General features: G+C 37.5%; 1 protein-coding gene across 1 annotated transcript in view; it reads left to right on the top strand.

Moving 5' to 3' along the window:
• Window positions 1-25332, top strand: part of LOC138166734 (sodium-coupled monocarboxylate transporter 1-like) — a 39131-nt gene extending 13799 nt beyond the window's left edge. Inside the window, exons 7-15 of the mRNA XM_069095230.1 lie at window positions 840-969; window positions 1758-1846; window positions 4006-4118; window positions 8924-8991; window positions 14086-14172; window positions 18285-18496; window positions 19001-19104; window positions 23387-23466; window positions 25104-25332. Of these exons, the coding sequence (XP_068951331.1) occupies window positions 840-969; window positions 1758-1846; window positions 4006-4118; window positions 8924-8991; window positions 14086-14172; window positions 18285-18496; window positions 19001-19104; window positions 23387-23466; window positions 25104-25217 (997 nt within the window). The 3' untranslated portion in view covers window positions 25218-25332. The remainder of the gene's footprint in view (window positions 1-839; window positions 970-1757; window positions 1847-4005; window positions 4119-8923; window positions 8992-14085; window positions 14173-18284; window positions 18497-19000; window positions 19105-23386; window positions 23467-25103) is intronic.
• The last annotated feature ends 720 nt before the right edge of the window (window positions 25333-26052 follow it).

The following is a 26052-nucleotide window of genomic DNA, read 5'->3' as shown; positions in this document are numbered from 1 at the left end:
GGCCAGTGCTCTATTCACTGTGCCACCTAGCCACCCTAAAAAAGTTTTTAAAAGCATGCTTTCATCTGCATTCAGATTCCATAATTTTTTTCTCTGGAGGTGGATATCATTTTTTATCATGAGTCCTTTTGAATTATCTTGGATCTTTTTATTGCTAAGAATAGCTAAGTTGTTCATAGTTGATCATAGATGCTATGTACAATGGTCTCCTGGCTCTACTTGCTTCATTTTGCATTAGCTCATGTAAGTCTTCCCATGTTTTTCTGAAACCATCCTGCTTGTCATTTCTTATAGTACAAGAGTATTCTATCATATGCTACAACTTGTTATGCCATTCCTCAATTTATGGGCATCCCCTCCATTTCCAATTCTTTGCCACCACAAAAAGAACTGATATAAATATTTTTGTACAAATAGGTAATTTTCCTTTCTTAAAAATCTCTTTGGGATACAGACCTAGTGGTGATATTGCTGGATCAAAGGGTATGCACAGTTTTATGGTTCTTTGGGCATAGTTCCAAATTGATTACCAGAATGGTTAGATTAGTTCTATTGTTGGATTTCTTAAAAAAAGCAGCTAGTAGAGAGTGAAAAAAGAAAGAACTTGAAGCCAGGTTGTCAGGCCCCAAGTTAAATGACTTTACCCCTATACCATAATGCAACCTACATTTCTGAAGTCAGAAAAATTGTCAAATCGGAGCAAAAACCCATTTTTGGTTCAACTAAATGATAATGTGTATTTGCTTAATGTAATATGGAAGCAAAAATGCTTTGCTTGTTTCCCTCCCCCATGTGATGCTTCTTTTTACATTAAAATAGAATTTTATTTTTTGTTTTAGGTCTCTTTATATAAATCTTGTAGGACAATGGACAATCCTTGCTTGTACTGTGTTTTGTGGCTTTGCCATTTATTCAAGGTACCATGACTGTGATCCTTGGACTTCAAAGAAAATATCAGCACCAGACCAGGTTCAGTACTGTTGCCCTTTTGTGAATACATTAGCCAAATTTAACAAGCAGATTATGATATGACCATGCTTACTCAGAAAAAATCTTACATATTGAGCAAAAAACAGGTGGGAAGGCTAGAAACTTCATTGTCAAGAGCTGGTTTAAAAGATTTAGCAAGGGGCGGCTAGGTAGTGCAGTGAATAGAGCACCAGCCCTGGAGTCAGGAGGACCTTGGTTCAAATCTGGCCTCAGGCACTTAATGCTTACTAGCCATAAGACTTACTGACTTACTAAGTCAGTAAGACTGACCAGAGGCAAGTCACTTAACCCCAATTACCCTGCCTTCCCTCCTCCAAAAAGGGGGAAAAAAAAGATTTAGCAAATTTGTACTTTGAAAGTAATAGCTGAATGGGGAATCTTGGGTCCAAAATTAAAATGTCAAGACAAATTTTTAAGAGTATGTGTTAATAATATGTCTGATTGACAGTAGTTAGACCAGTAGAATCTCAGTCATGTTTCAGAAATTAGTTTAATTACAGATATAAATACTGGTGGAAAGCAATGAGGAAATAATACAGTCACAGAGCAGTGTTGAAACTTTTCAATCAAGCTTTTTGCAAAGATAAAGTTTTGGCATAGAGCTGAACAACAGTTATCTGAAACATTTATTTATGTGAAAAAACTCATTCTCTGACAATGCTTAGATAACCGAGAAATTGATAGATCTCTTTCATCAGTTAAAAAAGTCAAGCAAACATATTTTCTGACAATAAGGAAGAACCCTAATAAATCTGGGACTTTTTCAGCTCATGCCCTATTTGGTGTTGGACATTATGAGAGATTATCCAGGACTGCCCGGACTCTTTGTGGCATGTGTATATGGTGGGACATTGAGGTAAGAGCCTTATGTAATTCATGGAGTATGATTTTTGGAGTGCTTTGTAAATGACCTTTATATTTTCATGAGTTAAGTTGGATTTTAAATATAAGAATGGTAAACATGCAACTCATCTATGTATTCTATTGAATACTTTAAAGAATTGTGATTTCATCAGGATAAATGTGATTTCATAGGATAAATGAGATTATTTTTAAAGTGCTTGGCACATAGTAGGCACTATATAAATGCTAGCTATATATTATTGTTATTTTTAAATCATCACAATTGTATGTAGTATGTTACTATATTCCCTTTAAGATTTCAACAAAAATGACTAAATGTCAACAGTTTTCACTTCAAAAGGTTTCACTATTTACCAAAAATATGTAGCCTAATAAATTTTCTAACACACACACAGTGGATTGTATTGGTCTTTGAGTCAAGAACATCTGGATTCAAATTTTGCCACATACTTTCTAGTTGTGCTACCATGGACAAGTCACAACCTCTTTCTACCTTAGGCAATGCTCCAGAACTTTCAAATATAGAGGTGTTGTTTGTATTGGTGGAAGGATTTCCTACCAATTTCAATGAAATCTCAGGTTGCCAATGCATTGATGTACAGGTGTGGATACAAAATGGGAAAAGAAGAGGAGACAGAAAGCAAACAATTATGTACAAACAAACAGGATAAATATGAAATAACTAAGAGAAGGAAGATACTAGAATTAAGAGGAGTTGGGAAAAGCTTCCCATAGAATATTAAATTTTAGTTGGGTCTTGAAGGAACGCAGGGAAGTCAGGAAGCAGAGATGAGGCATGAGAGCTTCCAGACATGAGGGACAGCCAGAGAGAATGCCCAGAGCAGGGAGATGAAGTGTTTTGTTCATCAAACAGGCAGGAGGCCAGTGCCACTGGATCAAAGAGCACATGGTGGGGAGTAAGGTATGAGAAGGCTGACAAGAGGCTAGGTAATAAAAGGGGCACATAGTAGGCACGATATAAATGGTGTTTCATGAACAGGAGATTTTATATTTGATCCTGGAAGTGAGAGGGAACCAGTGGGGTTTATTGAGTAGGGGGCAACATAATTGGACCTTTCTGCATCTGAATATGCTAGCTATTCTAGTCTGTACATTCTATGTAGCCACTCTTTGACCTAATCAGTGCTCTTGGAGTACAAGTTGCTGAATAGTAATCCATCTTCATTCGTAGTGTGCATGCTAGACACTCTCTACACCAATAAAATCACAGATTGCCCCTTCCTCCATCTTTACTACGCACATAAAATTATATCATATTTTAAGAAAGATGAATTGTAATAGCTCTTTCATTACAAAGATGAAAAAAATTAACCTTTTTGCCTCATAATGGTCAGTTGTGTCTTTCTGAGAAAAGAGATAGTTTGGTGTGGTGGAAAGAGAATTGATTTGAAATGAGAGGACCTGGATTTAAAAAAATCCCTGCCACTTGTTATATGTGTGACCTTAATCAAGTCAATTCCTTCCTCTGAGTAAAATGAGGGGGTGGGGTTGAATTGAACTGGATGATCTCTAAGAGTCCCTGAAGTTCTAAATTTATAATCTTATAGACTTCTAGAGTACAAAGGCAGCACTAGCGATGCCACAGTAGAATGTAAACTCCCTAAGGGTAAGGACCATTTCTGTCTTTGTATCACTAAACATCTTACTTGATGCCTATCCTGTGGAAGGAACTCAGTGAATGCTTGTGGAATTGGACTGAATTCAATCAGGTACTGCAGTACTGTGGAAAAATCAAAACACCAGTATTGTAGTAAGGAAACCTGAGCTCAAATCCTTGTTCTGCAGTTTACTCCCCATAGGACCTTGGGCACAAGTCATTTACCTTTTTCTAGACCTTGGTTTCCTTATCTGTAAAACAAGAGGGTTGGACTGAATGGTCTCTTCCAACTCTAAATCTATGATTTTATTTGTGGAATCAGGAGCCTAAGTCTGTCTTATACTCCTTGGCATTCTTGTTCCTCATATGTCAAATGAGCTGGAGAAGCAAATGGAAATTCTCCGGTATCTTTGCTAAGAAAACTCCAAAAGGGATCATGAAGAGTTTGATATGATCAAAGATGACTAAACAACAATAACAACAGTCTTCTTAAAATGCTTTAAAGTAATAAGGTTTTTCACTTGTCTCCTTAGCACAGTGTCCTCCAGTATCAATGCTTTAGCTTTAGTAACGATAGAAGACCTCATCAAACCTCACTTTCAATCGCTCTCAGAAAAGATGCTATCTTGGCTTTTGAAAGGAACAAGTAAGTGACCACTGAATTTTTACAGTTCTTTTATATAAAAATTTTTTATATCCTTCCTCAAAAATATGGATAGATGTTCACCATATCAAAAATTTTTATTCCTACATGTTTGGCTCAGTTTAGGATGGTCAATTGTTTTTGCAAAAACATTCAATTGTAGATTTAGAAGTAGACGTCACAGAATTGTAGCCTCTAGAGTTGGAAGAGTTCTTATTGGACAGAGGGTACTTTCTATAGTTTACCTACTAGGTGGTAATCCAGCATTTACTTGAAGACCTTAAATGAGGAGAAACCTACTACTCTCCCCCCCCAAAAGCTCTAATTATTAGAAAATCAAGCCTCTATTTGAATTTTTTAGACTTCCTATTTATTTTTCCTGGTTTTTCCCTCTGTAGTTAGAGTAATTCTAATCCCTCTTTCAGGTTACAGACTCTTAAATAATTGAATAGAGCCATCATGAACTCCCTAAATCTTCTCTTCTCTGTGCTGAACATCTCCAGTCTTTTAGTCCAACTGTCTCTCCCCACCCCCCTTTACTAACAGGTGAGGGAACTGAGGATCAGAGAGACTAAGGGAATTGTGCAGTCACACAGATATTAAATAGCAAGACAAAGATTTGAGCTCATGTCTTCCAAGTCAATCTAGAACTTTCCCCACTATCCTATGCAAAATCACAGGGAACAGGTGACATCTGAGGTGGCTTTAAAGGATGATAAGCATTCTGAAAGTCAGAAGTGAGGAGCACATTCTTTCTAAGTATGGGCAACTGTCCCTACAAGTGTACAGAGGCCAGAGGAGGAATTTTCAGCTTAGGAAATAACCAGGCTAGTTTCCTTGACAATGTCCTGGCTGTTCCATGAGCAAGACACTGTTTCTCAGCTCTAGACTTTGTCTCTGACTGTCCCTCATGCCTAGAATATTTTCCCTTGTCAACTCACCTACTGACTTTCCAATCCCATCTTCTGCAGGAAACCTTTTTCAACTCTTATTAATTCTAGTGTCTCCCTTCTCTTAATTATTTATTTATCCTATATATGACTTGCTTCTATTTGTATGTTGTCTCCTCCCTTATATTTAAGCTCCTTGAATATGGGGACTGTCTTTTGTCTCTTTTCATACCCCCAGTACTTAGCACAATGCCTGGCACATAGTGGGCACTCAATAAATGTTTGCTAAGGGTAGACTAGACATTAGACAAAGAGTATGTGAAAGTGAAATGAAATAAAGCCAGAAAGATAGTTTGAAGTCAGATCATAGAATGTCTTTGATGTCAGGCTCAAGGGTTTTTATTTTATACTGGAGGCAATAGGGACCCAACGAAATTTTTTGAACAGGGTAGTAAACACAATGGAGTCGGTGGGGGTTTTTTTGCAGGGGGGGGGGGCAGTTATGCAAGGATGTATTGGATAGGAGAGACACTGAAAGCAGAAATCCCAGTGTCTTAGATCAGGTACATATGCAAGTTCCCAATCTAGAGAGATTGAATCAGTGAGGCAGATAATTTATTTATTTGTTAGATACAAACACTGAGTAAGGATATGGAAATGATGGAATTTTGGATGGAAAATGATGGGAAAATATATGGAAATTCAGCAAGAATGTAGAGGTATAGCTCTGTAGATTCCTGCCTATGGGGGTGTACCCAGATTAGTGACAATGATCTGGATGGGGATAAACCATTCATCAATCAAATCTGAAGTTACTTTCCATCTTGGTACTGGTTTATATGTTCCCCCCAAAAGAATTTGTATCCTATCTCCATTCTGGGTCTTCATACATAAGTGCTTTATATATGTATTTTAAAATTGCCATACAACCCAGGTTAGGACCTGAGGCCTGTGCAAAACAAATAAATCCCCCAACATTCCACCCCTTGCTCTTAGTCCTATCACTGCCACACCAGGACTAAAGTCTTCGTATAGCGCTTAATAGCAAATAACTTAAATATCCATTCTAAATACTAACAAATAAAATATTCACTACTCTTAACAAAGGAGAAAAAAGTAATAGTTCAAACCACAATAATTGGCATTGCCAAATCACAAATTGCTAAGAAGGTCACAATGGAGACAAAGACCAGTTGATTATAGAAACCAGAAAAATAAAACTGGTCACCAGAACCAGAAGCACTTGAAAGTGATTTCTGTGACAAAATTACATCTGGAAACAGAAGCTAAAAGTTTATAATCCTTTTGCTTGAGACTTATCCTTTGGCCTAACTCCCTTTCCATCACTCTATTAAAATCACATATACCCCAGTTCTGTGGCTACCCTCTTTTCTGTTGCAGGGATATCTACTCCTAGGGAACTGAAACCACACCAAATAGTCCAATGTGTAACATTCCTCCTAATTTCTCTATTGGTTCTACTTCCAATTTCTTCAACTTTTAACCATAAACTAAGCATAAGAATTAACTGGACAATAGGACTTTACCATCCCACAGGGATTCATCAGAGACAGAATTGAGCTCAGCATGGAATTATCCTAAGCACACAGTAGGTAGAACCATCTGCAAACCAAATACCAGAACATTTAGGAGAGTCCAAATTCTCAGAAGATAGCAACCAGATGACAAAACCTAAGAGCTGCAAGGGAAAAGACTTACTGGGAATATCATCCTTAGGTAGGTCAATGATCTTTTCATGAAAGGTATTGGTAACAGTGGCCCACATTTAGCATATTCTAAAGTCCTGCACATCCTATTAAAGTTCATGGCTGAGAAATGTGATGAGTTAAATAAATTCTCAGAAAAAAATAACTATGCAATAATTACAAATAGAATTTCAGGAAAAAGGATGGACTGGCCATAAGGACTCTAAGTATATAGAAGAATGAAGGAAGAGCTGAAATAAGATTGAATGAAATTAGAAGACTTGAAAGGAGAATAAACTACATAGAAAAGGTGGAAAAGTTTACCTAATAGTGAATTCTCTGAAAATTAGAATGAAGAATTAATAAATTAAAACTTTTTTACGTGATTACTATGTTATGTAAAGTATTGTGCTAAGCACAGGGGATAGAAACAGAACCGTGAGCCAGTCCCTGCTCTCAAGGAGCTTACATCCTAGGTGGGGAGGCAATCCATATGGAAGACTTCAGCTATAAGTCATATGGTTCCATGATTCTTAGGGTCCAGGGTCCTTTATTTGTTGATATTTAGAATGTCTATTTGAGTTATTTGCTATAAGCACAATGTGTGATTTTAGTCCAGGTATGGCCATGATAGAACTGGGGGGGGGGGAGATGTCGTGAGCCTCTTCTTTAATGTCATTCCCTTGATAAATTCCTATCAGCTTCTGATGCTGAAACTTTTAAAAGCATCAAGGACTTTTGTAACAAGAATTTTCTTTTCTGGGTCTTCAGCAGCTGTGGCTATAGTTCCTAGATGAGCAGGCTGCATCTCCAAGATGGTTGCTTCTATGGAGGATGGCTGTAGGCACTAGGCTAGAAGCATTGCTATTGCCCAAGGCTCTTGGCTTCAGGATTCTGGGCTGTCTCTATCAGAGTATTAAGAGAGTTAGTGATCAAGGGAGTAGTGGTGTTTTGACTTCTCTGGAACATGTTGCCTCCTGCCTCTCCTTCAGGATGTCTTGCTTCAGTTAGGCTGACTTGACTGCTCTGTGTATGGTAGTTGGTTGGAACTTGGCAGGGATGGCTGACTCCTTCTTCACAAGAATTGCTTCTTTGGATGATGGCTGTGAGGGTTAACCTGGAAGCAGAACCAGTGGGGTTTTGCCACTCCCAGGGATCAATAATTCAATGAGACAAAAAGAAATATTAGAGCAAAGCAAAAGGCCAGAACAAAAGAAAATGTAAGATATCTACTACCAAAAACAATTGGTTTAGAAAATAGGGTATGTAGAGATTGTTGTTTTAATTTATTTCTTTGCCAAATTCTTTTAGTGTATGTTGGGAGAGAGGTATATACAACACTTTTTTTGTAGTTCATTTAAGTGATATTTGCAGGATTCCTGCTCCCATTACCCACATTTCTATGTTTATATAGTCTTCAGAAGTACATCAATTTGAGAAGTAGTAAGATCCATCCAACTTTAACTCATTCCTTTCCTAATATATTCTTCTGAGAGGTACAGGGGTAGGGATACATGAGATATTGAGATGGTATAAGAGATAGAATGTCAATAAAAACAAAAATTTTTTAAAAAGTGGACCTGTGATCTCATTGATAAGGGTGACTCATTGAAAGGATACAGATTACAAGTGATTCATATTTACTCCACTAAACCCTTAGCCAAAAAGTTTAGATTTTGGATATTTTAAATATTTAATCCAATCATGCCAATGCCAAGGTTGAAGGAGTTTCCACACAGTGAGTCTCTATAAAAATAAAGTCACAAATCCAGTCCTTTTTCTCCTTCCTCTCTGCCATCCAGTTACACAAAGTAGTTCTGAATAGAAGTACTCTGTTACTGGTAAACTTTAAAAAAAGTGATCTAAAGTTTCCCTTAAGCACTAATGTTTGTGAAGGATTAGACTAATAATAATAGTCCATAGGCTTATGATCTCCACAGTTAATTCTAGGGATTCTTTTCTCAATATAATCTAGTTTTTCAACTAATACTTAAGCACAAAACAAGGGTTTTATTTATGAACTTTGCACATTGCTCTTCTTATAGGAAACACACACCCCTTTTTTAACCCCTTTGTCTGCTTTGTTTTCTCTGGCTGTTCTTGGATCCAATCTGATTATCAACTTGTTGGAAAGCCGTGATGAATTTATTACTTTGGGAATATTAATTAGGCATATCGGGATCTGAGCCTGACTTTCAATCTGTTCCCCCAGGTGTGTTATATGGAGTCCTGTGCATTGGAATGGCAGCCCTGGCATCACTCACTGGGGTTTTGTTACAGGTAAACCTAGATCTCCTGCAGTCCTGTAGTAGAATCAATGGAGAGTAGTCACCACTGTTACTTTTTTTTAAAAACCTTAATTATCAAATGATTAACAAGCATTTATTAAGGGTCCTTATGAGGCATTATGCTAGATGCTGAGAATACTAAAACAAAGAAACAATTCCCTCTTCAAAGGATCTTACATTTCATGGGGAAGCAAGTACACATATGAGTGTATACAAGACAAATGATAAAATAGATAATTATAAAACAGTTTAACACAAAGTACTTTGGGAGAGAGGGCATGAGGAGCTGAGGAGATAAGGAAAAGCTTTGCCCAGAAATCGATGGTTAAAGGAAGAGGGGCATTTTATAAGGTGAAGGGGAGGAGGAAGTACATTTCAGGGCAGTGCAAAATGCACAAAGAACTTGAAGAGAAGAACTTGGCTGGATTATAGAAGTAATGTCCAGTAGGGTTGGAAAGGTAGGTTGGGGTCAAGTTGTTAAGGACTTTAAAACTTAAACAGAGGGGCGGCCAAGTGGCTCAGTGAGTAAGAGCACTAGCCCCAGTGCCGAGATGACCTAGAGATCGAATCCCGGGCTCAGATACTCAGCACCACACCCAGAAATAACTGGCCGTGTAACCTTGAGCAAGTTACTTAACCCCAATTGCTTAAAAAAAAAGTTAAACAGAAGAGTTTCTAATTTATCCTAGAGGTAATGGAGAATCACTAGAGTTATTTGAGTTGGGAAGTAATAGGGTTGTAGCTGCACTTATGGAAAATTACTTTTGTTGAGAAATATAGGATGGATTAGGCAGAGATTTGGGGCAGGGGTAATCATCTAGGTGTGAGGTGATGACAGCCCTGAACTAAGGTGGTAGATGTGTCAGTGAAGAGAAGGGGTTGAATGAAAGAAATGTTGGAGAGGTAAAAATGGCAAGATTTTTCAGTTGATTGGACACATAGCATAAGGGAGAATGAGGAGTTGAGGATAACGCTTAGGTTGTGAGAACTGGGAAGCTGGAGGAATTTTGGTGCTTTCAGCAGAAATAGGGAATTTTGGAAGAGGGGAGAAGGTGGGGGAGGAAAGAAAGAGTTTTGGCTATGTTAAGTAGAATCCTGCCATATTGAATTTGAAATGCCTCTGGGACAAATTATACTTTATATATTCCATTTTTGGCTCAAGCTGTTGGAATGCATTTTTATAACTGGAAAGCCAGTTCTGATCATTCATTAAAATTGGGGCCTTGATGCTAAAGTGAATCTTGGGATGGCCTTGGAAGTCGCTGATTTTGATGACCATCTCATCATCTAGCTGCTGTTCAGTTGTTTTGGTTGTGACCCCATTTGGGTTTTTCTTGGCAAAGATATTGGAATGGGCCTCTAGCAGCATGCCTTTCTGTCCAAATTTATGACTAGCACTGGTCACTATTTCTCAAATATGGCCATTGTTAATTTATTTTAAACCCCCCCCACACACACACTTAATATCCTTTGTTTTTCCCCCCATCATCATGATATTTATACATAGTGACACTGTAATTCTTTGTTAGTCAATCATCATTGATAGAGCCTAATCATAAATATTAGTTACACTACCTTCCTTTTTACTGAATACCTACTGCTCTGTGTCGCAGAATCTGAATTGCAAGGAACCTCAGAGGTCATTCCAGTCCAACTCATGCTGCTATAACAAGCTGATACATTCAGCACTGAATTCAGTCTCTGCTTGAAGACCTAGAATGAAAGCAAACTTACTACTATTCCATTTTTGGATAGCTCTAATGGATTGGAGAGGCAGCAGTGGATAGAATTCTGGGCTTGGAGTTAGGAAGACCTGAGTTCAAATCCAGAAACTTCTTTAGCTGTGTGACCTCAGGCAAGTCACTTAACCTCTGTTTGCCCCTGGAAAAAGAAATGGCAAACCATTCCAGGATCTTTGGCAAGAAAACCCCATGGATAGAGGTCCATGGGATCACAGAGAGTTGGACACAACTGAAATGACTGAACAACAATGATTAGGAAGCTTTTCCTTACAAGAAATCTAAATCTGCTTTACATTCCAAAGGCTCTATTGTCCTTCTTATTCTGTTCTTAGAAATCTAAAAATGATGCCCAATCTATGTAACATCAAAGGATCAGAGATTTAGAACTGAGAAGAGGTCATCTGGTACAATCTCTGTATTTTTCAGATGAAGCTTACATTATTCTCATATTAAACTGAAGGCCAGAGAAATTAAGTGCCTAGTTGAGAATCACACAGCAAAATCAGCCAGTAATTCAATCAAGGAGCATTTATTAAGTGCTTACTATGTTCTGGGAACTATGTTAAATGCTAAGGATACAAAGAAAATGGGGAAAACACCACCTCTGGCCTCAAGAAGTTCACATTCTAATGGGGAGACAGCATGTAAATTAACCTGTACATACAAGATGTATAGAGCAGACAAATGATGATCTTAGAGGGAAAGGACTAGCTGGGAGGAGGGGATGGGGCACCAGAGAAAAGCTTTCTAAAGAAAGTGGGATTTCAGCTGAGTCTTGAAGGAAGCAGAGAGAGCATTCCTGACATGGGGAGCGGTTAGTACAAAGACCCAAAGTCATGAGATTGCCAAGATAGATCAAAGATCAGTTACAAAATGGAGTTGGTTTGGTGTGAGAAGCAAAATAACCAATTAGACTTTATCTCTTGAACACTAACTCCATCTTGTGCTATCACATGTATTATCTTCCATCTTGTTGTTTTTCTGCAAATCATCCAAGGGAAACTAGATGGTACAAAGCATCTATTGTTTCATAAATGCAGGTGGATGCAATTAATCATCATCTCTTAATTCTAAAAAAAGAAAGACCCTGAAACCTACTCACCCCCCTCCCACTTGACCGAAACTCACCCTTTCCCCTTCCCAACTTGGAAATCCCCCAATCTTTCCTCCAATTAGAAATCAGATCACCTAATTTTGTATGTTGGCTTGTATTCTGTTGATTATTTTCTTTGAATTAATTGGTCTTCTTTTTAATACATAAACATCTGTCTCATTCTGTATTCAGGATCTGTGGACTGACCGGGGAATCCATTGATATGTTCATTATTCCTGTTTTGCTAATAAGTAGACTATCTTGGGTTGTTTTCTCAGTTATTATCAAATATCCACCTCAAGGTGGTATGTTGTATACAAATAGCAAGTAAGCCAGTATGACTTTAGCCCTATGCCCCTGCCACCATACCATGTTGCCCAGACCATACCATTAATCAAATTGTCTGAGCCTCAGTCATATCCAGATTTATCTTTATTGATTCTAGTGGCACCTGTCAGTCAGTTAATAAACATTTATGAAGTACCACTTTGTGCCAGTCACCATGAGCCTTTTTCTCAGGATCTACATTTTCAGGCTATTTTATCCTCATAAATGAGTTCTCTTCTTACTCATAGTATAAGCCTCCCTTGACATGTTTCAATTTGGTCTCTTTTTTCCAATTATGCTAAGCAGTTCTCAGACTTGGTATTTACTCTGGCTCATTTATTGCCAGAGGAGTGCTGAAGCCAACTCAAATGGAGAGATCTGATTGTTAAAGTTTTAGTGTGAGTATTCACACCTTGGAAATTAGCAAAAGCTACCGATCAGGACTTGATTTATTTTGTTGATTTCTAGACTTAAAGAAGTGATGGAGAGAATGTTAATAATGCAGAAAAAATAAAAATGCATTATGTGCATATTGATAATCATGAAATATCATTTTTGGCCCTCAATAAGATCCAAAGCCTGAACTAATCTTTCCTGTGTCTGTAATTTGAAAGACCAGATAAGTTCACCAGGGTGTGTGGGGGGGTATTTCTTCCCCTTTGTGACAGTATGCCTGGAAATACAGAATCAGTGGGATTTCTCTTATCTTGGGAACATACTCCATATGGGGGAAAAACAGACATCCTGAGATCGTAAATTCCACCTGACACTATTTTCTCAATTGTCCTGTACAACTAAGAAACTTCCTTTCCAATGATATGGAAAGAAAACATATGGAGACCATAAATCTGAGGGACACAAACATTGTGGGATTGTCCAAAAACATATAAAATAACTTTGTCATTCTTGTATCAGGCAGTCAGAACTTAGGTTCTGGCTCCATGAAGCACATATCTGCTGGCTTTAAGGGAATAAATAATATAAATGTATATCACCTAGCCTATTTGTCTCCTTTAACCAAACTTTCAGGTTAATAGTATGTATATTATTATTTATATATAATTTATAATAGAAATTTATATAGAATATGTTATAATATAAATTGTTATGATTATAAGTAATAATTATATAATATAACATAAAATTATGCATACAAATAAATTCCTATATAATATAAATATATACTGTGGAGATTAAAAAGGATTGAGAGACATAGTTTCTGGGTAACAATCATTTTATTAATAAGGCTAGTAGGTTATTAATAGAAGGATGGTCATTTGGCTTTCTTTCTTAGTCCAAAGACCCCTCATGGCATTGGGATCATGGTTCATATGCCTTTCAAATATACCCTTTCTGGGGTAGCAATCAATTTTGATTGGTTAACACAATGGGAGGTGGAATATTAAAATGAGTGTCTTAGGATCCCCAAATCTTGGTCAGAGAGATGTCAATTTCCACATCACCTATCTTGACAAAAGGGAGAATCAACATTTCCCCAGATCTGTCTGAATAAACACAATAAGCAGGAAAATACCTGCTAGCTCAAATTTACTTGGCCTGTGTACACCTTTAAGAGAGATTTCCCACACTGGTTGGTTTCTGGATGGGGGAGAAAAAAAGGGGGAAAACCTTGGTTCTGATTCAATAATTAGTTATTAAATATAAGAGAGAAATATTCATTTCTTAGAATATATTATATGTGTGTGTATGTATGTATATTTTGGAGAGCCAATTGTTTAGAAACATTTACCAACATACCTATGTTCACTGAACTCCATAAAATATATATATTTTTTCCATTTTAGGAAAGTCAGACTATTAGTATATCTCTCCCTTTGCTTCCTTTCCATACTGGAGACCTAGCTACTTTTTTTTTTTAATGGGCCTCTTACAACTAATTTGTAACTTTTTATTCTCTCCTTAGGCAGCTATCAGTATCTTTGGCATCATTGGTGGGCCCCTTTTGGGTTTGTTTTCTCTGGGCATATTGGCCCCTTTTGTCAACTCAACGGTAAGTATAATGGATAAAAGTGAATATAATGTCTTTCCCTAAAGTACAACATTAATTAGCAATTTTTCTCCTTGGTACAAATGTAACTCATGATGGCTCATGTCAGTAACTTTTCTTGGAGTATAGAAATGCTTTTTTCAACCCAATGGGGGTCATAGAATAGCAGATTTAGCACTGGGAGTGACCTTAGGTATCACATAAGCCAGAGGTGTCAAATGCTCACAGCCTATTTAACAAAATAAATAAATAAACAATAAAACATAAATAATATCACATTTTAAAATTCAGTCGATCCATATCCTTTGTATTTGAGTTTAACACCATTGATCTAGACCAACCCTCAAATATTACAGATTCAGGACTGAAGCTAAGGGAGCTTAATCAATACCCCCTCTCCCAAGCTTCTACCGTGTTTCCCCGATAATAAGACCTATCCCGAAAATAAGCCCTCCCCTTACTGTGTAAGATTCCTCTAAAATAAGCCCTCCCCCGAAAATAAGCCCTATTGAGATTGCTACTGTAGTGAAGGTGATTCCCTGTGCTACACGCTACATTACGGTACCCTCTGTATGTACCTACCCCCCTCCCCCTGGGTGAAATGCACAGAGCTCGGAGCTGCATCCAATCAGAGCTGCAGTAGTGAGCGCGTCATCCTGTTCTTCCCCAGTGATTTGCTTATTGAATAAAGGTACATTTTTTTGTTCACATTTACCTGTTTATTAAAATTGCTGTCAATGTTCATTAAAATAAGCCCTCCCCTGAAAATAAGCCCTCTGGTGTTTTTCTTTCCAAAAAAAATAAGACAGTGTCTTATTATCGGGGAAACACGGTATGCATAGCAAGTGACTTGAGTGTGGATTCTAATTCATGTCTTCTGGCTCTCTGGTCAGCATACTTTCCACTCCACTCCTCTCTTATCCTGATGTAGTATAGGTACAAAGCTAGCAGAAATTATATTTGTCAAAGATAAATACCTTTCCCAATGTCACCTAACAGCAATAGTATCTGTGCACCATCTTTTTCAATCTTTTAAATAGATATTTTTATTATATTTATTTGTATTTATGTATTATTATATATAACATAAATAAATATTTATTATAAATGCATTTATTATTTACATTTATTCTAAAATTTTCTGTTTTTTAAGTAGCTGCTCATTCAGTTTAGTCATTTTTCTAATTGTTTGACTCTTCATGAACCCATTTGGGTTTTTTTTGAGAAAGATACTGGAATGGTTTGCCATTTCCTTCTCCAGCTCATTTTACAGATGAGGAAACTGAGGCAAACCAGGTCAAGTGACTTGCCCAGGCTCACACAGTTAGTAAATGTCAGCTATATTTGAACTGAGGTCTTCCTCCCTCCAGGTCTGACACTCTATCTGCTATGCCACCTAGCTGTCCAGATGCTCATAGGATGATAATGATGATGATGATAGGTAGTAATAGTTAGCATTTATATTATGCTTTGAGGTTTACATAAAACTTTACAAATATTATTTTGTCCTCACTACATCCTGGTAGGTAGATGCTATGAATTATCCCTATTTTACAGATGATGAAACAGAGGTTAAGTGACTTGTCCAGGGTCACCCAGCTAATAAGGTTGTATGTGAAAGGAAGTTTTCCCAAGTCTAGTCCCACCATTTAACAATAGAGATGGTATCCCCCAAACAGTTGGTGTTTCAGTTTCTAAATTCTGAGATGTGGTGTCATGATTTGTAGAGAAGAACTCTGAAATCTGACCTTTGAATTAAGTTGGCATTTTCATCTAATCCATGACAAATGATTTAGTTTTATCCTGTGATAGGATAAAGTCTGGGGAGATATCAAATCACAGAAAGGATTTTCACTCAGTTCATTGGGTCAAGGATTTAGAGTTGGTAGGGGACTTAGGGATCAGTCCAGTCCCTTCTTTTTACAATTAGGGAAACTGAGATGCTGAGAGGTGAAGTGAGCCATGGTCCAATTCACACAGGGAATTGGTAGCAAATCCAGGTTGTCAGCACCGGTCCTCTGCTTCCAAACCCAAGGCTCCTCCTGTCTACATATATAGCCATATCACGGTGGAGTGGTAAAGCCACACAATTTGACTTCAAGGCCAAAATTCTACTTTCCTCCTAAGACATTCAAGGGTCAGTAAATCAATAGTAAATCAGACTTAAAGGCCATTTGAAAAGATGGTGAGATGAAAACAAATGATAATTAAAAGACTCCTTACCTTTGGCCAATGGAAAAGACGTTAGCTTCATAGAAGTGGAAGGAATCATGGACCTCCTTACCAGTCACAATGCATGAATCTTTCCCTACCATATCTGGGGCCTCATTCCGACATCCAACCATGTCTGATAACCCTGATCTTTGATCAGATGTCACAAATTCCTCAATGTCCAGTATTTTGATGGGGGTGGGGTGAGGGGAGAAAACCAATGACAATGATGCCTCTGACCTCTTTAAGGCATCATGGAAATATTTCACTGCAAGCAATGGCATTGTGGAATGGTGGACAGATCATTTGGCTGAAAGTCAAAGTCTTTCTCTCTCCACAATGCCATGACACTAATTAGGCTTATATTTGCAAAGGACTTCTTATTTTTTCAAGGGCAATTGGGTGGCACAGTGGATAGAGCACTGTATCTGGAGTCAGGAAGACCTGAGTTCAAATCCAGCCTCAGATACTTATTAACTGTGTGACTCTGGGCAAGTCACTTCACCCTGTTTGTCTCAGTTTCTTCTCCTGTAAAATGAGCTGGGGAAGGAAATGGCAAACCACTCCAGTACCTCTGCCAAGAAAACCCCAAAATAAGTCACAAGGAGTCACATACAACTGAAATGACTGAACAACAACCTTACATTTTCAGTGTTTTCATGTATTTGTCTCATTTGTTTCTCACAACTAACTACAGAGTAGGAAAGAAAAAGGTATTATCATTAATAATAATATTATTATTGAGCACTTATATAAGGTTTTAAGGTTTGCAAAGTGCTTTATAAATGTTGCCTCATTTTAGTCTCATAACAACTCGGGGAGGTAGGTGCTATTATTATCCCCATTTTACAGATGGGGGAATTGTAGCACAAGTAAAGTAATTGATTAGCTCCATTTTTACTAATGTGAGGTTAAAGGGTGTTTTTTCTCACATTCACAGAGGTAGGAAGTTTGAGCCTCACTTCACAGATACAGAGCTGAGACTCTTTGGGTAAATACCTTTCCCAGTGTCACCTACAGTAATAATTAGAACCCCCCTTATGACTAATTTAAGGCTTTTCCCATAATTTCTGTCTACCATTATAACTTAGGAAGCATTTGACACCTGGGCATCTAGGAGAGTGCCTGGCACATAGTTGATGCTTAATAAATGCCAGGAACTCTACTAAGCTCTGGTGATACAAAGACAAAAATGAAATTCACCCCTGTTGTTAGGGAGTTTACATTTGACTATATCTAACAATGACCAAGGTTTTGAGCCTGGATGGCTGATCAGATATTGCCATTGGCAGAGATAAGGAACTTGAGAGAAGCAGCTGGTTAGGGAGGGAAGATGAGTTTGTTTTTGAATTATAGTGACTTTACCATCCGCTGAATTTCACAGTATCTCAGTCACAGGACTCAATCACAGTCACACAACTTCTTCCAAGTTAGAAGGGAGAGACATTAGAGGCTATCTTGTCCAAGTCATGCCAATTTAATAAAATCTCCTATTCAACCTTCCCAAGGAATGATGATCAAGTCTTTGCTTGTAGATCGCTAGTGATGGGGAACCTACTACTCCCTAGCCTCCAAGGCAGACCATTCCATTTTGGAACAGCTACTTTGTGAGAAAGTTTGCCTTTTTGTGATCAATATCCTACCCACTTCTCTTCCCTTCCAAAGATAATTATTTCTTGATGTGAGATACATAAGTTTAGAAACATCTCTACTCCAAATATTCACATGGACTCTTAGTGTCTGATCTGTGGTAGAACCTTCTGAGCTTGTATTGGTCTGATCAGCCACAGTTGGACACACCGTACCTTGACCCCAGTATAATGATGTCATTTTGTTCCTCTTGGAGAATGAAGGACAACAACCCAACCAATTTCTTGACTCTCAAAAGCACTTCTGTTTTGCAGGGAGCATTTGTAGGGCTCACTGCTGGATTTGTCATTTCCCTTTGGATTGGAATTGGAGCTCAGCTTTATCCCCCCCTTCCGGAGAGGACTTTACCCTTGAGCCTCATTACTGACGGCTGTAACATAACTGACTTCCACCACCAGGGAAACTGGACCACAACCACAGAAACACCATTGTCTACAAGTACTTTTCAAGTTCATAGTGCTGAAAGGTATTCAAATAAGTTTTACAATGTTACTTTAACAAAACACAGGAAGAAGAGAGAAGACTTCTGGGAAGCTCACTGGATTTTGAGTTAGAGATTCTAGGTTTAAATATCCACTCTGCCATTTACTAGTTGTGTGATGTTCGTTAAGTCACTGAAGGTCTCTAGGTTCACCTTTAAAATGAGAGGATTGGACTTAATAAAGTCTAAGGGCCCCATCTAGTACCTATGGTATCTGATGCTTTAGGCTGATGATGTTTAAACATGTCATTGGATCTGGCATCCCAGATCCCAGGTTGTCCCTGCCTCCTGATCCTGTTAACTTTTGCCTATGTTGACCAGTCAGTTCCACACTGGGACACCCACCTAAAAGGGTAGAGTCCTTCCTCTCAGTCTCTTAAGATTTCATGGATTCCAAGGGAGTACTTGGGCTATTCATTGCTTGTGCCTCACTCTTGCCATGGGACTCACAGACAAATAAATAACAAAGCTCCTTTTTTTCCCTTCTAGAACTCCTCTCATGGATAATTGGTATTCCTTATCATATATGCACTTTAGTACCATTGGGACTTTGGTCACTCTCCTTGTGGGAATCATTATTAGTCTCCTAACAGGTACCTGTTTCTAGTTACTATTCATTTAGGGTAATATTTACATGGCAATTTATATTCACTTGTATTAATTATTCTTACTACAGTTTTGTTAGTAGAACATATGACTTATTTGCTCCAGAGAGATAAAGTATTTATTTAGTGCTTATTATATGCAAAAGACATTGTGCCAAGCAATAGGTATACAATTACAAGCAAGCAGACAGACCCTGCCCTAAAATATAAGATTACATTTTATTGGCATGAATTGAATTAATTAATAAATCTAGGAGCTGTTTAAAACATAAAACAAGGGCAGCTAGGTGACGCAGTGAGTAGAGCGCTGGCCCTGGAGTCAGGAGGACCTGAGTTCAGATCCAGCCTCAGACACTTAACACACACACACAAACAAAAAAAAAAAACCCTAGCCATGTGACCTTGGGCAAGTTACTTAACCCCAACTGCCCTCCAAGAAGCAAAAAAAAAAAAAGTAAAACAAAATAGATGAAGCCCTGGCTAATTTGGTTTTTTAAAAACAGGAAAACCGAATTAGCAGTATCAAAAATGGAAAAAAAAAAGATATGAAGGTTATTCTGAGGAACCGTTTTGCCAACTCTACACCCCCCCAAAATACAAACCCTGACAAATTAAATGAAATGAATGACTTCTTAAAAAAATGTAAAATACTCAGTTTAATAAAATAAGAAATAGAGAATTTAAGCAATGTACTATAAGAAAAACAAATTAAATAAGCCACAAATGAACTCCCAAAGGGGAGAAAAACCATGGGACCAGATGATTTACAAGTACATACTAATCCAATATTAAAAGAGCAATTAATTTCAACATTGCAGTTTGCAAAAATTGGAAAAGATATCTATTAAATTCCTTCTATAATGCAACTATGGTCTTGATACCTAAACCAGAAAGAGTCAAAATAGCAAAAGATAACCAAAGGTCAATATTCCTAATGAATATTGATGCAAAAATTTTAAAATAAAATATTAACAAAGGAGCTACAATGACATATTCTAGAAATCACACATTATGACTAGGTTGGGTTTATACCTGGAATGCTGGGCTGATTCAATATTAGGAAAACTATAAACATGTTTGACAACATTCTAATGGGATGAGAGAACACAGAAGAGGATGCGGAAGGGAGGTAGGGAAGGGCGGAGGTACCCAAGAGGAGTCAAGATAGCTGTGAGGAGAAGGAGAACAAGAGAGCAGAATTAAGAAAGCAGTAGTGCATTGCTTGTAAGTTGCTGGGTCCCCTCTTGAACTAGGGGTCTGGGCAGTCAGTCATCAATCAGGAGAGTGGGCTGAGCCATTTGAGCTAATCCTGGAAAGAGGTAAGGCAGGAGAGCCTTCTGGCATGGAGAACAATATGTGCCTCACCAAATCGACATTATCTGATCACTTCAATTTTTTTTTTGTTAAATGGCATGATTTACCATGCGATAATCTAATTGGATAATAAGAAAATCTTAAATAAATGACCCCAAATTTTAATATTAGATTTTTTTCTTCACATAGAGAACTTTTATTTTTGAAGGGCAGGCATGGGTTCTGAGCTTGGGATTTCTTCAGTGTAGGAGTCTTCCTATTTGGAAATTCCCTCTACTAATGATTATCAATTACTCAAATAACTTAGAGTTTCAGAGAATTTTCTGAGGATACTAAGAACTACTGAGTAACTTGTCCATGGTCACACAGCTCATATCCTACAAAGGCAGGAACCAGGCCTCCTGGGTTTGCTATCTACTTTGCAGCCCTTAGAACCTTTCCATTAGAACCTTAGAACTAGATACCCCTTAGCTGGATCCTCCTATTAGAGTGTGATCTCCTTGAGAGAAGAGACTTTCTTATTCTATTTGTATTGTTAGCATTTGGGATGGTGCTTCTTCCAAACTGCTTAATAAATGCTTTTTCCCCCCCGAGACAATCAGGGTCAAGTGACTTGCCCAGGGTCACATCTAATGTCTGGGGTCACATTTGAACTCAGGTCCTCCTGACTCCAAGACTGGTGATGCATCTACTGGGCCACCTCGTTACCTCATAAATGCTTTTTCCTTCAGTCATTTCTTACTCTATTCACTCCTCTATATTACCACTCATTGCTACCTCCATGTTTCCTGCTAGATAGACTACATATTTACAGGATGAAAACAGGGCATTCCAATGAGATTTGATGTTTGCTACTAGCTGTGGTAGAGTACAATGCTCCCTTTGATTAATTTCCAGAATGTCACCAAATGTAAAGAATACAAATTAGCTTTCATAACACTTGAATTTGGGTTTCTGTTGGCTGGTTGCCTATAATGCCCTTTTGTAATAGTCTAAATAATTTTCCGTCTTTTCCCATTTTCATAACAGCAAAAAGAACCATCCTATAACATTTAATCTAAGTATAGTCTCCACAGCAATTTCTATGGAGTCTCCTTTTCATATCCTGATATAGGAAATAGATCTTAAAGGAGCTTTAAAAATTCCAGTTGAGGAGCGGTTACGTGGCACAGTGAATAGAACACTGGCCCTGCAGTTAGGAGGACCTGAGTTCAAATCCAGTATCAGACACTTAACACTTACTAGCCATGTGACATTGGGCAAGTCACTTAACCCCAATTACCCTGCCTCCCCCCCCTCCAAAAAGCAAAAAAAAAAAAATCCAGCTGAGGCATGGAATCCTGAAGCATTACTTATCCATAATGCCAGTGGAATTAGTCAGAATATAGACAAACCACCAGAACCTAAAGTTTCACCTTAGTTATTTGGGCTTCCAGATTATCAATGTGTAATTTTAGAATTAACAGAGAAACCTTAGCTCACATTTTCATTGAGTAGGTAACTCTAGGGCCTATCCTGAGAAGATAGGTAGGGCTATTTGGGATTGTCCAATGGAAAAGGGATCAGCTTTGTTGCTTGGTCCTTGGAGGAAGAAAATAGGGAAAGAGATCTTGGCCTTCATATAAGTAAGAACTTTCTGAAAAGTAAAATCACTCAAAAATGGGATACCTTATGAGGTTCCCTGAAATGGAAGTCTCTAGGCTTGATGAGCATTTCAGTGCAATTTAAGGAATCCTAGGACGTAAAGATATACAGAAAGATGGACACAGAAGGTAAATCTGGCAGCTCAAACTTCAAGAAACTGATGGCTTATAGCAGGCATGGGGAACCTGTGGCCTCAAGGCCACATGTGGCTCTCTCTCTCAAGTGCGGACCTTTGACTGAATACAAACTTCACAGAACAAATCTCCTTCATAAAAGGATTTGTTCTGTAAAACTTGGATTCAGTCAAAAGGCTGCACCTGAGGACCTGGAAGGCCACATATGACCTTGAGGCTGCAGGTTCCCTGCTCATGATCTATAGTAATAAGCAAAATAAGACATGTACACAAAGAAATGTAATACAATTTAGAATATGTAACGAAAAGGGAGCGGTCTAAAGTATCAGAAGAAATCTGAGGGAGGGAGGAATGATTTGCTGGGAATATTACAGAGAGGACTCATGCTTCATGTAAAGGTTGGATTAGGTGACTTCTAAGGTCTTTTACAACTTTATGATTCTGTGATGCTAATTTTTTCTTATTCTATCCTGATATTTCTGAGACTTGGTGTCTCTGAGATCCCTGTAAAAAACATGAAGTAAAATATCATGTCAGATTTTGTTGATCTCTTAAGGACTTTAAAACAGTTTGAAGTAACCAATAAAAACAAGAGATAAGAAAATGTTGGGGCAGCTAGGTGAATAGGGCACTGGCCCTGAAGTCAGGAGGACCTGAGTTCAAATATGACCGCAGACACTTAACACAAAAACTAGCCGTGTAACCTTGGGCAAGTCACTTAACCCCAATTACCTTGCCTTCACCCTCCAAAAAGCAAAAAAAAAAAAAAAAAAAAAAAAAAAAAGGAAGGAAAAAAGGGATCAATTACAAAGTATCCCTGCTGGGCAAATTATACTCAGTGATATGGTATTTTAACTTCTGTGTGGCAAAATAATCTTAAAGCATGCAACCAAAGACAAAATATTCACAAGGACTTCAGGAGGTTCCAACTATCCCATGAGTTTAGAGAAATAAAGTTATTAAGTAACCCTAGAACTTTAGAGGTGCCTATGTTGTCTCTGGTATCTAGAAAAGCATCCCATGTGTCCCAGCATCTACATTAAAACCTATAAAACCGCTAGATTTAATTAAGAGTTACAGATTTGCTTTTGGATTAGAAATTCAAAACTGGCTTTGTTTCACAGACTAATAACTGCAATTATGTTTTCTAAAAATGCAAACAACATTATGTTTTTCAGGAGGAAGAAAACAGAGTTTAGATGATAGATTCTTACTAACCAAAGAAGATTTTTTTTCCAATTTTGATTATTTCAAGAGGGTATGTTTCCTTTCTTTTTTGTTACATAGACACCTACATTTTACAGTAATCATGTCAAGGGTTTTTTCTCCCCTGGAAATACAGGGGAAAGAGACAGTTAATGATTTTCTGATACTTCCACCAAAGTTTCATTCTGAAGTGAAGGTGACCCTTGAAGGTTAAAGACAATGACAATGGGAGCTTCAGCAGATTCTACTGATAATAGAAGGCTTGGTACCTGGGGTCCAAGGACCAGTTTAGCCAAGTTTATTTTATCATTAGAAAGTTGGTCATCAGATGATTTTTTTCAGTCATAGCAACTTATGAAATCATATATTAAGGGTATGGAAACACATGGCCTATCATAGTGAAAAGAATTACCCTTGGAGACAAGACATGGGCTCATGATATATGCCATGAGTGTGACCCTAGCAAAGCCTTTTAGACTCTCAGTGTCCTAGGCAGATCTCTTAAACTATTAAGTTTAAGAATAGCTGAAGATCTGAACTGGTAGAGGGAGTTTCTTCAATAAGAATCCCCTACACCAAAAAAATCACAAGTTTGGACTTCCCTCCTCAATAAATTAAGGGGTAGCCAAATTATACATAGAGGGACTATCTCTTCATAAAATAAAGTGTGATATTTAATGACACACATCTGTTCTGTATTATTTCCTTATTAGAATAGGAAATGATTTAAACAGCTTTTAAAAGAAGTAGAGCATCTAAAGTTGAAGTATGTTTAATGTGATTCTACACATATAGCCTATATCAAATTGCCTGTTGTCATGAGGAGGGGAGAGAGGGAAGGAGAAAAAAATTTGGAACTCAAAATCTTATATAAGTAAATGTTGAAAACTTTCTTTACATGTAATTGGAAAAAATAAAAATAATATGAAAAAAGTAGACCATCATAATTTGAAATTGTGTATGTACACAGCTTTCCCTCCTCTCTCTCCTACCATTCTTCCCTTAGATTCCCCCCTCAGTACCTTCTGGTAGAGAGGGGATCCAGAATTCTCAGACTATAGTCAGTGGTGTGTAACCTTTGTCCATTTAAGACTTTCAATTAATTAACTAATTAAAATGAGTTCATTTAAATTCTTAGTTGGAGAATTTATTTTGCAAAAATATCAACTTTTTTTTTCTCTGAATTGTGTCAAAGTTGAATAGTTGCTCAGTCAGTCTTTTTATTTCCTCAAAGTAACTATCTGATTTCACAATTTAAATTGTCTCTCTGGAATGGCTTTCAGTATGGGTTTGCTGTCCGATTTTTTCCCCGTCATCCAAGGCCAGCTTTACTAAATTCACCAGAAGGGTAGAGGTGAATTTTTGTGGTCACAGCAGTCCACAAAGACCATATATTGAAGCACATAAAGGCTGGAGAGAGTTCCTTCTGACTTAAATTTTCAATATAAGAATTTATACTTTGAAAATTGGCAGACACTACAAATTGGGGCTTTATTTATTATTGATTGTGTTAAGAAAGTGTTGCAGAAAATGTTAATAATACTTTTTTTTTCCATGAGCAGTTATCAAACATTTATTAGCACACCATTCCATAGAGAAGTTGCAATCTGTAGTAGTGGAGGGAATACCTAGACAGATGAAAACCAACAATCCTTGAAATATTATGTGATCATTTAACTTGTCTTTTAGGAGAAACTAATTTTAAACCCTCAACCTTACACAAAGGAAGATGGTGGAACTGACAACCCTACCTTCAACTACGTTGAAATGTACCCCACAGATGAGAGTAGAAACACCAGCTGACCATATTGATGCAGAATTAACTTGGATGCTATGTTGGGCTTTTTTTTTATACTTTTCAAAAATTATTGAATTGAATCTAGATTTTGTTTTAAAATATATCTAGTGTTTGCATATACTTTTGCTTTTGGTTTGTCTGCCTGTTTTTTTTTTTTTTTTTGCTTTTTGTTTGCTATGATCTTTAATTGAGTCATGTTTTCGAGATTTTGATCAAGACACCCTATACTTGCCTCCGTTGTATCATTGGTCTTTCCAGACCAACCTCCCTTTGTCCTGATGCTGACCAACCTCCCACCAGCCACCAATTCTCCCGTGATAAACAAGAGACAATAGTTTGGGATTTGCTAAACCTAGAACATACCTATCATCCAAAATTGATTGCCTTCCAGAAATTATTCCACTGCATCTAACCTGAATGAAATTCCTGAAAGTCTAACCTACAGTCATATAAATTTGAAAAGTTTTCTAATGCTCTAAACCAGTGACCTCAAATTCAAATTCAAAGAGAAAAAGGGACCAGCCACTAATCTGTACATAAGGATCCCTACCGGTTGCATATTGACAGTTTAAAAATGTAACATTATCTATATTTTATTGTATTTTTATTTATTTTGTTAAATATTTCCTGGTAACATTTTAATCTGGTTCCTCGAGAATGTTGTGTATGTATGTATCCCACTGGCTAGCCTGTTGGGCTGAATATTGGTCATCTATGCTCTAAATAATTAGAAAGGATTTTTTTTCTCTTCAATTTTCTCTTACTGAAAAATTACCTTTTTGTTTAAGAATTTAGTTATTTTGCAAGGACATCAACATTTTTCTGAATAGTGCCAGAGCT

This window comes from Petaurus breviceps, unplaced genomic scaffold (assembly GCF_028583685.1).
Source record: "Petaurus breviceps papuanus isolate PSGF00001 unplaced genomic scaffold, PetGlider_PUasm1.0 225, whole genome shotgun sequence".
Lineage (NCBI taxonomy): Eukaryota > Metazoa > Chordata > Mammalia > Diprotodontia > Petauridae > Petaurus > Petaurus breviceps.
Note: the sequence above shows the minus strand (reverse complement) of the source record. Positions and strands in the feature narration are given on the sequence as shown.